The sequence below is a fragment of the Schistocerca gregaria genome, chromosome 3 (genome assembly GCF_023897955.1).
Source record: "Schistocerca gregaria isolate iqSchGreg1 chromosome 3, iqSchGreg1.2, whole genome shotgun sequence".
Lineage (NCBI taxonomy): Eukaryota > Metazoa > Arthropoda > Insecta > Orthoptera > Acrididae > Schistocerca > Schistocerca gregaria.
Window position 1 is genome coordinate 908500349 of NC_064922.1, and position 11968 is coordinate 908512316.

Sequence of the window (11968 nt, forward strand, 5' to 3'; positions counted from 1 at the left end):
AGGGCCGGAGGCGGACGAGGCGGAGAGCGAAGAGGGCCAGAGGCGAACGAGGCGGAGAGCGAAGATGGCCGGAGGCGAACGAGGCGGAGAGCGAAGAGGGCCGGAGGCGAACGAGGCGGAGAGCGAAGATGGCCGGAGGCGAACGAGGCGGAGAGCGACGATAGCCGGAGGCGAACGAGGCGGAGAGCGAAGATGGCCGGAGGCGAACGAGGCGGAGAGCGAAGATGGCCGGAGGCGAACGAGGCAGAGAGCGACGATAGCCGGAGGCGAACGAGGCGGAGAGCGAAGATGGCCGGAGGCGAAGGAGACGGAGATGGCCGGAGCTGATCGAGGCGGAGAGCGACGATGGCTGGAGGTGAAGGAGATGGAGGGCGTAGAGGGCCGGAGGTGAAGGAGATGGAGGGCGTAGAGGGCCGGAGGCGGAGGGCGTAGAGGGCCAGAGGCGGAGGGCGAAGAGGGCCAGAAGCGGAGGGCCGGAGGCGGAAGGCCAAGAGGGCCGGAGGCGGAGGGCCAAGAGGGCCGGAGGCGGAAGGCGAAGAGGGCCGGAGGCGGAGGGCGAAGAGGACCCGAGGCGGAGGGCCTAGAGGGCCGGAGGCGGAGGGCGCAGAGGGCCGGAGGCGGAGGGCGCAGAGGGCCGGAGGCGGAGGGCGCAGAGGGCCGGAGGCGGAGGGCGAAGAGGGCCGGAGGCGGAGGGCGAAGAGGGCCGGAGGCGGAGGGCGAAGAGGGCCGGAGGCGGAGGGCGAAGAGGGCCGGAGGCGGAGGGCGAAGAGGGCCGGAGGCGGAGGGCGAAGAGGGCCGGAGGCGGAGGGCGAAGAGGGCCGGAGGCGGAGGGCGAAGAGGGCCGGAGGCGGAGGGCGAAGAGGGCCGGAGGCGGAGGGCGAAGAGGGCCGGAGGCGGAGGGCGAAGAGGGCCGGAGGCGGAGGGCGAAGAGGGCCGGAGGCGGAGGGCGAAGAGGGCCGGAGGCGGAGGGCGAAGAGGGCCGGAGGCGGAGGGCGAAGAGGGCCGGAGGCGGAGGGCGAAGAGGGCCGGAGGCGGAGGGCGAAGAGGGCCGGAGGCGGAGGGCGAAGAGGGCCGGAGGCGGAGGGCGAAGAGGGCCGGAGGCGGAGGGCGAAGAGGGCCGGAGGCGGAGGGCGAAGAGGGCCGGAGGCGAACGAGGCGGAGGGCGAAGATGGCCGGAGGCGAACGAGGCGGAGGGCGAAGATGGCCGGAGGCCAACGAGGCGGGGAGCGAAGATGGCCGGAAGCGAACAAAGCGGGGAGCGAAGATGGCCGGAGGCGAACGAGGCGGGGAGCGAAGATGGCCGGAGGCGAACGAGGCGGGGAGCGAAGAAGGCCGGAGGCGAACGAGGCGGGGAGCGAAGAAGGCCGGAGGCGAACGAGGCGGGGAGCGAAGAAGGCCGGAGGCGAACGAGGCGGGGAGCGAAGAAGGCCGGAGGCGAACGAGGCGGGGAGAGAAGATGTCCGGTGACGAACGAGGCGGGGAGCGAAGAGGGCCGGAGCCGAACGAGGCGGGGAGCGAAGAGGGCCGGAGCCGAACAAGGCGGGGAGCGAAGAGGGCCGGAGCCGAACGAGGCGGGGAGCGAAGATGGCCGGAGCCGAACGAGACGGGGAGCGAAGATGGCCGGAGCCGAACGAGGCGGGGAGCGAAGATGGCCGGAGCCGAACGAGGCGGGGAGCGAAGAGGGCCGGAGCCGAACGAGGTGGAAAACAAAGTGTGCAAAAGGGGTAAGAAGGGATGAGCAAATTGGGCAGAAGGGGTACAAGAGCGGAGTACAATGTGGGCGGGACGGGACCGAGGGGGGAAAGCAAAGTGGGAGGGAGGGGACCGAGGGGGGCGAGCAATCTGGGAGGGATGGGGACGAGGGCGGAGAACAAAGTGGTACGGAGAGGACGAGGGCAGAAAGCAAAGTGCAAAGTGGGAGGGAGGGGACCGAGGGGGGGCGAGCAATCTGGGAGGGATGGGGACGAGGGCGGAGAACAAAGTGGTACGGAGAGGACGAGGGCAGAAAGCAAAGTGCAAAGTAGGTGGGAGGGGAACGAGGGGTGAAAGCAAAGTGCAAAGTAGGTGGGAGGGGAACGAGGGGTGAAAGCAAAGTGCAAAGTAGGTGGGAGGGGAACGAGGGGTGAAAGCAAAGTGCATAGTAGGCGGGAGGGGAACGAGGGGTGAAAGCAAAGTGCATAGTAGGCGGGAGGGGAACGAGGGCTGAAAGCAAAGTGCAAAGTAGGCGGGAGGGGAACGAGGGCTGAAAGCAAAGTGCAAAGTAGGCGGGAGGGGAACGAGGGCTGAAAGCAAAGTGCAAAGTAGGCGGGAGGGGAACGAGGGCTGAAAGCAAACTGCAAAGTAGGCGGGAGGGGAACGAGGGCTGAAAGCAAAGTGCAAAGTAGGCGGGAGGGGAACGAGGGCTGAAAGCAAAGTGCAAAGTAGGCGGGAGGGGAACGAGGGCTGAAAGCAAAGTGCAAAGTAGGCGGGAGGGGAACGAGGGCTGAAAGCAAAGTGCAAAGTAGGCGGGAGGGGAACGAGGGCTGAAAGCAAAGTGCAAAGTAGGCGGGAGGGGAACGAGGGCTGAAAGCAAACTGCAAAGTAGACGGGAGGGGAACGAGGGCTGAAAGCAAACTGCAAAGTAGGCGGGAGGGGAACGAGGGCTGAAAGCAAAGTGCAAAGTAGGCGGGAGGGGAACGAGGGCTGAAAGCAAACTGCAAAGTAGGCGGGAGGGGAACGAGGGCTGAAAGCAAACTGCAAAGTAGGCGGGAGGGGAACGAGGGCTGAAAGCAAACTGCAAAGTAGGCGGGAGGGGAACGAGGGGAAAGCAAAGAGGCAGGAAGGGAAGGAAGAGTGACGAGTCATGGCAGGGGGAGGTAAGGGAGAAGGGCCGAGGCAGGGTGCGGCGGAGGGACGGGGGCCGAGGCAGGGTGCGGCGGAGGGACGGGGGCCGAGGCAGGGTGCGGCGGAGGGACGGGGGCCGAGGCAGGGTGCGGCGGAGGGACGGGGGCCGAGGCAGGGTGCGGCGGAGGGACGGGGGCCGAGGCAGGGTGCGGCGGAGGGACGGGGGCCGAGGCAGGGTGCGGCGGAGGGACGGGGGCCGAGGCAGGGTGCGGCGGAGGGACGGGGGCCGAGGCAGGGTGCGGCGGAGGGACGGGGGCCGAGGCAGGGTGCGGCGGAGGGACGGGGGCCGAGGCAGGGTGCGGCGGAGGGACGGGGGCCGAGGCGGGGTTGCGGCGGAGGGACGGGGGCCGAGGCGGGGTGCGGCGGAGGGACGGGGGCCGAGGCAGGGTGCGGCGGAGGGACGGGGGCCGAGGCAGGGTGCGGCGGAGGGACGGGGGCCGAGGCAGGGTGCGGCGGAGGGACGGGGGCCGAGGCAGGGTGCGGCGGAGGGACGGGGGCCGAGGCAGGGTGCGGCGGAGGGACGGGGGCCGAGGCAGGGTGCGGCGGAGGGACGGGGGCCGAGGCAGGGTGCGGCGGAGGGACGGGGGCCGAGGCAGGGTGCGGCGGAGGGACGGGGGCCGAGGCAGGGTGCGGCGGAGGGACGGGGCCCGAGGCAGGGTGCGGCGGAGGGACGGGGGCCGAGGCAGGGTGCGGCGGAGGGACGGGGGCCGAGGCAGGGTGCGGCGGAGGGACGGGGGCCGAGGCAGGGTGCGGCGGAGGGACGGGGGCCGAGGCAGGGTGCGGCGGATGGACGGGGGCCGAGGCAGGTTGCAGGAGAGGGGGGAGGGTACAAGTGTTATAGAGTGGAGGTCACTCAGAGAACAGGAACACACAAAGAATTTAGCACTTGAAGCAACCTCATCTGCTGCAGTCACCTTAAGACTGCATACAGTATAGTCTTGACACAGTGTCAGATTGTTGACAGTGGACTGAACTCTCCAGAATCCAAACTAGTAGCAAATCAATAGTTGCTTGGTCTCTATCAAACAGACCAGACAATGGTTAACCATTCCCTCCGTTCTTCACCATTCCCTCCGTTCTTCCCTACACAGCTTGTTAGGGTGAAACTTCTGTAACTACTGGGACACGTGCAGTCTTTTTCTGGTTTGTGCTGAGGTATCAATACTGTCTCTCTCTACACATGGGGAAACTATCTAGTCCGCCATATCAAATTAAAATGCTGGAGGAGGATTTTCTTCAATGCTGCTGGCAACTGACAAAGCATGCATTACCCGATGTGGTCATTACGAGGTGCTGTACCTTGAATCTGAGCCAGTGCTGATTCCAGCTCCCACATGGAGAAGGTGCCGTTTTAAGACTCGTAAGTGTGAGACCTGAAGTCTAACTTGCCGCCTCCCTCCCACCCCTTGGAGTTGCAAGGTAGTGGGGAAATGCCGGATCCTGGCAGCAAACGGGACAGAAGCAGGGCGGATGTGTGGAGGGGTGGCAAAGGCACGGAGGGGTGGCAGAGGGGTGGACAGGCAGTGGAGGGACTGTTTTGGGGGGGAAGCAGAGGGCGTGTTGTGGGGGGACGCAGAGGGCGTCTTGTGGGAGGACGCAGAGGGCGTCTTGTGGGAGGACGCAGAGGGCGTGTTGTGGAGGGACGCAGAGGGCGTGGTGTGGGGGGATGCAGAGGGCGTGGTGTGGGGGGACGCAGAGGGCGTGGTGTGGGGGGACGCAGAGGGCGTGTTGTGGGGGGACACACAGGGCGTGTTGTGGGGGGACACACAGGGCGTGTTGTGGGGGTAAGCAGAGGGTGCGTTGTGGGGGGAAGGAGCAGAGGGCATGTTGGAAATGGAACAGACGGCACATTTGTGATGGAGCACAGTGCACGGAAGTGGATCAGAGGGCAGGAGTCTTGGGCATATGATGTGGAGCAGAGGGCAGGAGTCTGGGGCGCAGGAGGCTGAGCAGAGGATGTAGGCAGACTGAGAAGAAGGGTAGGAAATTAAGGGAGAGGTGTACATTGAAAAAGGTTGATACTGATGAGTTTGTGGTAAGAGACTGGAATAATAAAATGGTGAATGGAAACAAATAGGAGGTACACTACAAGAAGGGTAAGAGAAAGGAACAACTGTAGTGGTGCAAATAAAATAGGAAAAGTGAATGAAACTTTTGAAGTTAATTGCAGAAAGGGTGGTAGATTAAAAGAAGGGTGAAGAAAGAGTGGAGGGAGAAAGTATGAAAAAGAAACACAAGACCTTAGGACTCAGTGTTTAGCATTTTTCGTTTCCTAACAAGGCAAACCTCCATAACTCAAACATGACAAATTATGCCTATGACACCTTAGCCTTAAACTATTGTGAAGAGTATAAAGAAGTGGAATCTTCAGAACAGTTATGGGGTAATAGAAATAACTAAATAGTTCAGTGATAAGGACCTGAAATGTATCTCAGGTACTGGCATTTAAAACATGCAGTTTCCAACACACTAACGTAAATAATATACATAAATTTCAGGCAACTGGAAATTTCTTGGCGTATATGTGAATGAAAATTTTTATTACTTGGTTTGGAGAAAATCAGTAGTGCCTTTTATCTTTACAGCCAGCTGTGAAAGATAACCCATGGCTAAACACTAAGAATTGCAGAACTGTATGCTGTGGGACAATTTATCCTTTTTTTTCTGAATGGACTATGTGACTGAATTCAGACTTATACCTAAGTAAGTTACAAAGAATCTTTGTTTAACAGTGGTTGTGCTGCATAAATACTTAATACTTATATATTCTTTAGAGGATTTAATTAAATAGATTTTTGTGGCTCATAAACTGAAGCAAATACTGAGTGGGGCAAATAAAAGTGGTCCAGACGAGTGGATATAATTGGGCGTGAATGTATGCATATAACCACACCACGTGACATGCACACCAGGTGCATGCCCGCCACACAATCCACACCAGTTCAGACCTTAGTGCAGGCTGTGTCAGTGTGAGTGAAGCAATGCAAAGGAGATGATGGTGTTCACAGAGGAGCAGCAGATGGTCATTGTGGAAAGTTACGTGACAATAAAGTTATGGGAATAGTGTGGTCAATTGTTTGCTGAGAAGTTTGTGTCAAAGTGCCAGCAAAGACTCCCATGCAATCCTTAATCTAAAAATGGCATCAGACAGGATCTGTTTTGAACAAGTTAAAAAACATTCTGAAACATGCCTGCACACCAGAAAATGTTGCTATAGTTCACCATAAAATGGTTCTGAGTTCTACCCAATCACTCCAATGCCTATCGAAAGAGACCAGAATATTATATCAATCGTGCGGATGAATACTCCACCTGAAACTGCACATGTACCACTGCTGAGTGTCTGTTGCTCATGCAGTAAAACCAGCAGATGCTCCTCAGTGACTCCAGTTTTGTGAGTGGCTGTTCACTAAGGTAACAATGAATGGCTTGAACATGGATCTGTTATTTATGTCTGATGAAGCCTGTTCCATCTGAGTGATTATGTCAACTCACAAAATCACAGGTCCTAGGAAGTGGAGAATCCACATAACTTCCACAAAACACCATTGCATGATCAGAAGGTCCCGCCTTCTTTCATCAGACTCTGACTTCAGCTCATTACAAAGCCAACATTTTGAAACCATTTGCGGCAGCATTAATGGAAGAGAAAAAGATCTACAGCTATTGTCAACAGGACGAAGCAACTGCACATGCAGCTGCCTGAACCTTGGAGAACAGTTACGCAATCTTTACACCTAACAGAGTTGTTATTGAAGGCCAGTCTGGTCATGGTCCTAGCTGGCCATCCAGGTCACCTGGTCTGTTGGTGTGCAATTACTTTGTGTGGGGATGCCTCATGTCCAAAATGTATTGCAGCAACCCTCAGTCTTCAAGAACTGCAGCAGAACAGTTTGGATGAGACTGCAGGAATCCCAGCAATCCCAGCTTCAATCTGCCTTCAGCAACCTGCTGATCAGGCCCCAAAAGTGTCTAGAGATGAATGATGGTCATTTTCAACATTTGCTACAGTGAAGTTAGCACTGTATTTCTTTTCCTCTGCTGTGTTTCTTTCTATGCTGGAGCTCTGTTCTCCGAGGCACTTTTATTTGCCACAACCTGTAAACATACTGCAATGATGCACAGGACCACAACAGTAGAAGGAGATATAATCACTTTCCACAAAATAATACCTATTAAAAATTTCAGATAGAAAGCCATTTATGAATTGTTTCACTTCGTTTAATAATCTACCAATCTAACATTTGGAAAAGCCATCAATTTGGCAACTCCAAGAAAAAATGTAAATGAAATTTTTAAAAATTCTTGTATTCCAAAAATTGCAGTGCTTGTATCAAACTGTTTGTTTAAACATTCAGAGGCTATAATTACTTTAAATACACTTTTCTCAAATAGTCCATTACATTTTTGGTGATAGCCTCACTGACCCAAATAATATTTAACACTCTGCTACATTCTGTACTGATGTGCAACACAAAAAAGTGCAGCAAGTAAGCAATAATATAAACAATTTCTAAAGCAGGTTTGCATATGTATAATTAATTTTTGCAAATTACTTTTTTTCTGGTGATAAAAGTAATTCAGGAGAACAAGCACACTCACTTTAACACCAGCATTCAAATATTTATTTTTCTCAAATTTCAGAGATTAAGTCATACGACATTTTTATTATCTCTTGGTGTGGTGAAAACTAGGTTTCGAACTTCCCCTAAATAAAAAAGTCATGAACAAACTTGTTCACTTTAAGATCATTATAAACACTCCAGCCAGGACTGCAGAATTAAAGTACTAAGATTACTATACAAATTATGTATGCCAACAGTTTCACTATGAAACAGCAATAAACAATTTAGAAATTGAGATATCATGTCATGAAAATCTCCTTCATGATATCATAACATACTAGATGCAGGTGAGAATATCACTTTTGCTAGTACTTTCAATTCAGTGCAGGATATCAAAGTAACAAATGAAAACACAAATCATGTATAGGGCCTATTTCTTTTACACCTTTCTAAAACACAATGACAGTCTACAAGCACTAACAAACACCATACATGGTAGCAAAGGAGACTTAAAATTACACAGAAGTTCCATATGAGATGAAGAGAAAGCTGGAACTAAAGAAAATAAGAATTAGACCAGAGTGATGGCACTTAGAAATGGAACAAGATGACAGCGGAAAAGGGAAATAAGTTCCCACTTGTTCCTCACAGAGAAATAGGTGAGATAATTATTTCAATAATTGGGATGTATTAGTATTTATATCTAAGACAGCTGCAGAGGTCAATGGGCTCTGAACATCAACAGCGTGCACACTTCTCTACTATAAACTGATTAGAAACATATACCATGCAAAACAATTAGTAGTAGCACTTGTGAACATTAATACAAAATTATCTGCTTTTCAGTTTGTAGGTTAACAGTCTAAACATACATTTTAAGTTCGTAGGTTAACTGGTAGACATACATAAGACTTCAGGAAAAATCAATGGGACCAATGGTAAGGGACCTGGAGGACATATACATGTTGGGAGGTCTTCAGTCCACATAAATTTATCTTTCAGATTTAAAACAACTGTCTTGCACAGAAATTAAGAAATTGCATAACTTATAGCAAATTATGATCAATGTTTATGCTGTATTTAATCTGCTGGCAACTTAAAACATGCTAATAGTTGTGCATAAGAAAGTACACCGTATACTGTGCACAGAAGTCCATGATTACTCGATCAAGTAGCAAAATATTTACTGTCATTAGTTCACTATCACCAAAATGTCAAGAAAATTAAGCTGTTCTGATATAATCAGGGGGTTGGAAAGGGTGATTCATTTCTCTCTCTCTCTCTCTCTCTCTCTCTCTCTCTCTCTCTCTCTCTCCCTATCTCTATCTTCAGCATGTGTGTATATACCACCTTCACTTATCCCCTGTGCCTAAGATACATCAGTCACTGCTTCAGTTTCTGTTGCCAGCCATTTCCACTGGCAACAACATCACTTCTTCCTCTTTTTCACCATTATGAATATAATACTAGAATATCCTTTAAAACAGACACACACACACACACACACACACACACACACACACACACACACACACAAAGGAAGGAAAATTAGATTTAACATCTTGTTGATAAAGAGGTCATTAGAGTTGGTGTTTTGTTAAGGTTAGGGAAGGAAGTCAACTGTGCCCTTCCGAAGGAAACATTCTGATATTTGGTTAGAACAATTTAGGGAAACCAGGAAAAACCTAAATCTAGTCAGTTGGATGTGGATGTGAACCACCGTCCTCCCAAATTCTAGTCCAGTGTGGCTATATCAATGAGTCACTGTTAGAATTGACCAACTTGTACAAATACCTATTTGTAACACTCTGTAGGGATATGAAATGGATTGATCACATAAACTGAGCAGCGGGGAAATCAGGTCGTAGACTTCAGTTTACTGGTAGAATACTGGGGAAATACAATCAATCTACAAATAAGATTGCTTACAGACCACTCGTGCAACCCATTTTAGAATATTGCTGAAGTGTGTGGGAGCTGTACGAAATAAGACTAACAGGGGATATTGAACATATACAAAGAGGGGCAGCACAAATGGTCATAAGTTGGTATGACCCATTGGAGAGCATTACACTGATGCTGAAGAAACTGAACTGGCAAACTCTTCAAGATAAAGATGTAAACTATCTCGAGAAAGTCTAATTACAAGGTTTCAAGAACTGGCTTTAAATGATGACTCAAGGAACAGAACCCGTATGTATCGCTCACATCCTCTCAGGGGGGAACCACCTTGGTAAAGCACTGTCCATGTGGGTAGAGAGGCTTGCGTGTCCGCGTGAATCTGTGGGCTGTGCTGAAGGCAGAGGACCTACTGCCAGTAGGCCTGATGGATCAGGCTAAGAGTGTCTCACAACACCCTGTCTTCCTTATCCATTCCTAGTTCTTAACTACTTCTCTTCCCCAACCCAAGGCCGCGGGATGTGTGGCACATGGAAAGATGTGTCGCAAACAGGTTTCTTAGGTGTGGACTGTGTAGATCCCCAGACCTCATTCGACCAAGATGGACACAACAGATGAAAATAAATTAAAATAAACTGAGGTGGCAAACTGAGAACTCAGATGCCCATACATTGGGGTCAGTACTGATAGAATGAACTCCCACTGCTGAATCAGGGTCTGGAGCTGAGCAAGAAGTGAGAACTATAACTGATAAGCTAGACCAGATCAAGATTAAAGCCTTGTCTGGGACCCTGAAGAGGAAATATCTCAGGGAACAGAAACAAAAGGAAAGGAAAGAATGGTTTCCAAAACATAAGTGGAGGGAGTTAAAAGGGCTTGAGCCCAAGACCCCCAAGAAAAAACTGTCTCAAGTTGAAGGGGATATGCAGACATTGCTTGTGTCTGTGTATGTGCGGATGGATATGTGTATGTGTGTGTGTGTGTGTGTGTGTGTGTGTGTGTGTGTGTGTGTGTGTGCGCGCGCACGCGAGTGAATACTTGCACTTTTTTCCCCTTAATGTAAGTCTTTCCGCTCCCAAGATTGGAATGACTCCTCACCCTCTCCCTTAAAACTCACATCCTTTCGTCTTTCCCTCTCCTTCCCGCTTTCCAGAAGAAGCAACCGTTGGTTGCAAAAGCTTGAATTTTGTGTGTATGTTTGTGTATCTATCGACCTGCCAGTGCTTTTGTTTGGTAAGTCACATCAACTTTGTTTTTAAGATATATTTTTCCCACGTGGAATGTTTCCCTCTATTATATATATATATATATATATATATAACAAAGATTCCAAGACTTACCAAGCGGGAAAGCGCCGGTAGACAGTCACAATAAAATAACACACAAACACACACACACAAAATTTTGAGCTTTCGCAACTGGGGAAAAAAGGATAGGTATATACTTGCGCGCGCGCACACACACACAGACACACACACACACACACACACACACACACACACACACACACACATATCCATCCATACATACACAGACACAGGCAGACATGAAATATGTGTGTGTGTGTGTGTGTGTGTGTGTGTGTGTGTGTGTGTGCGCGCGCGTCTTGGAATCTTTGTTTTTAATATATTTTTCCCATGTGGAAGTTTCTTTCTATTTTATATATATACAGTACTGTTCCTGATGCAATTTCAAACTTATGTAAGAACTAAAATCACTCTGAATCATTTTGCTGATGAAACAGTGTGACTGAGCAGTGTAGAGTTACTTAACACATCAAGGCCCTATATGAATGGACAAGAGTGTGTGTGTGTGTGTGTGTGTGTGTGTGTGTGTGTGTGTGTGTGTGTGTGTGGTTTCACACTGCAGTAGTCTTTACTTTCAGGGCTTGAAGGACAACCAGACTGTTGCTAGATACACACTCCCTCTGTTATAATAACACCTATAAACTCATAAAAAAGCACAATTATTTTTTATTTTTAAGTTCAATCAATCACATACCAACACTGGACAGAAATGCCATATACTAGGGTGAGCCAATAAGTATATCACAAATGCAAGAATCATTTTAAATTTTGTGCTTATATGTATCTAGAGGGTGGCAGCACAAATAGCATGGAAGATAGCCGATAGGCAGTATTCCACGGACAATGGTTAATGATCTGCAGTCCTGTCAAGATGGCAGGTGTGTAATGTGGGTGTACCCGATTAGAAAAATAAAATTTCTGTGACAAGAGGGACTGTATGCAGAGCATGTCCATTGTGAAATTCATCCTGTGTATGATTAGAATTGTATTTCATGGAAATTAATATCAACTAAATACAGGAATTCAGCAAAGGACGAAAGAAGTCACAAACAATGAATGTCCTGGCCGCTCTAATTATAAAGTGATAGCACATTGTTTCCCCATCCGGGGGCATTTCACTGTCTCCAAGGCACAAATTGATCTTGTGGGTTGCAGCAATTTAAGGATCAAAATAAACTTATTACATAATAAGAGGTCACCTGTTAGATGCGAGTACTGCCACAAGAACACTGTGTTGAAGGGCTTTTATCACCTTGTCGAATTATGGGATAAGTGTTTTAAGTTTACAGAGGAATATGTTGAAAAGGAAAATAA

The 11968-nt window shown here is 50.2% G+C and overlaps 2 protein-coding genes across 2 annotated transcripts; both read left to right on the forward strand.

Moving 5' to 3' along the window:
• Positions 1–64: 64 nt before the first annotated feature.
• LOC126355681 (circumsporozoite protein-like) lies at positions 65–1738 on the forward strand. The gene is made up of 2 exons (XM_050006047.1): positions 65–387; positions 433–1738. The coding sequence occupies exons 1-2, from the start codon at positions 65–67 to the stop codon at positions 1736–1738; spliced, it is 1629 nt and encodes a 542-aa protein (XP_049862004.1).
• Positions 1739–2842: 1104 nt separating this feature from the next.
• Positions 2843–3724, forward strand: LOC126355682 (uncharacterized). The gene has a single exon (XM_050006048.1). It carries the CDS (start codon positions 2843–2845, stop codon positions 3722–3724), a length of 882 nt encoding a protein of 293 aa, XP_049862005.1.
• Positions 3725–11968: the final 8244 nt, after the last annotated feature.

Bases quoted from the DNA above. Each gene is read 5' to 3' on its own strand.
- LOC126355681 (XM_050006047.1), top strand. From the start codon at position 65: ATGGCCGGAGGCGAACGAGGCGGAGAGCGAAGAGGGCCGGAGGCGAAC. The intron at 388-432 runs GTGAAGGAGATG...CGGAGGGCGTAG, and splicing joins GAGGGCGTAGAGGGCCGGAG to AGGGCCAGAGGCGGAGGGCG.
- LOC126355682 (XM_050006048.1), top strand. From the start codon at position 2,843: ATGGCAGGGGGAGGTAAGGGAGAAGGGCCGAGGCAGGGTGCGGCGGAG.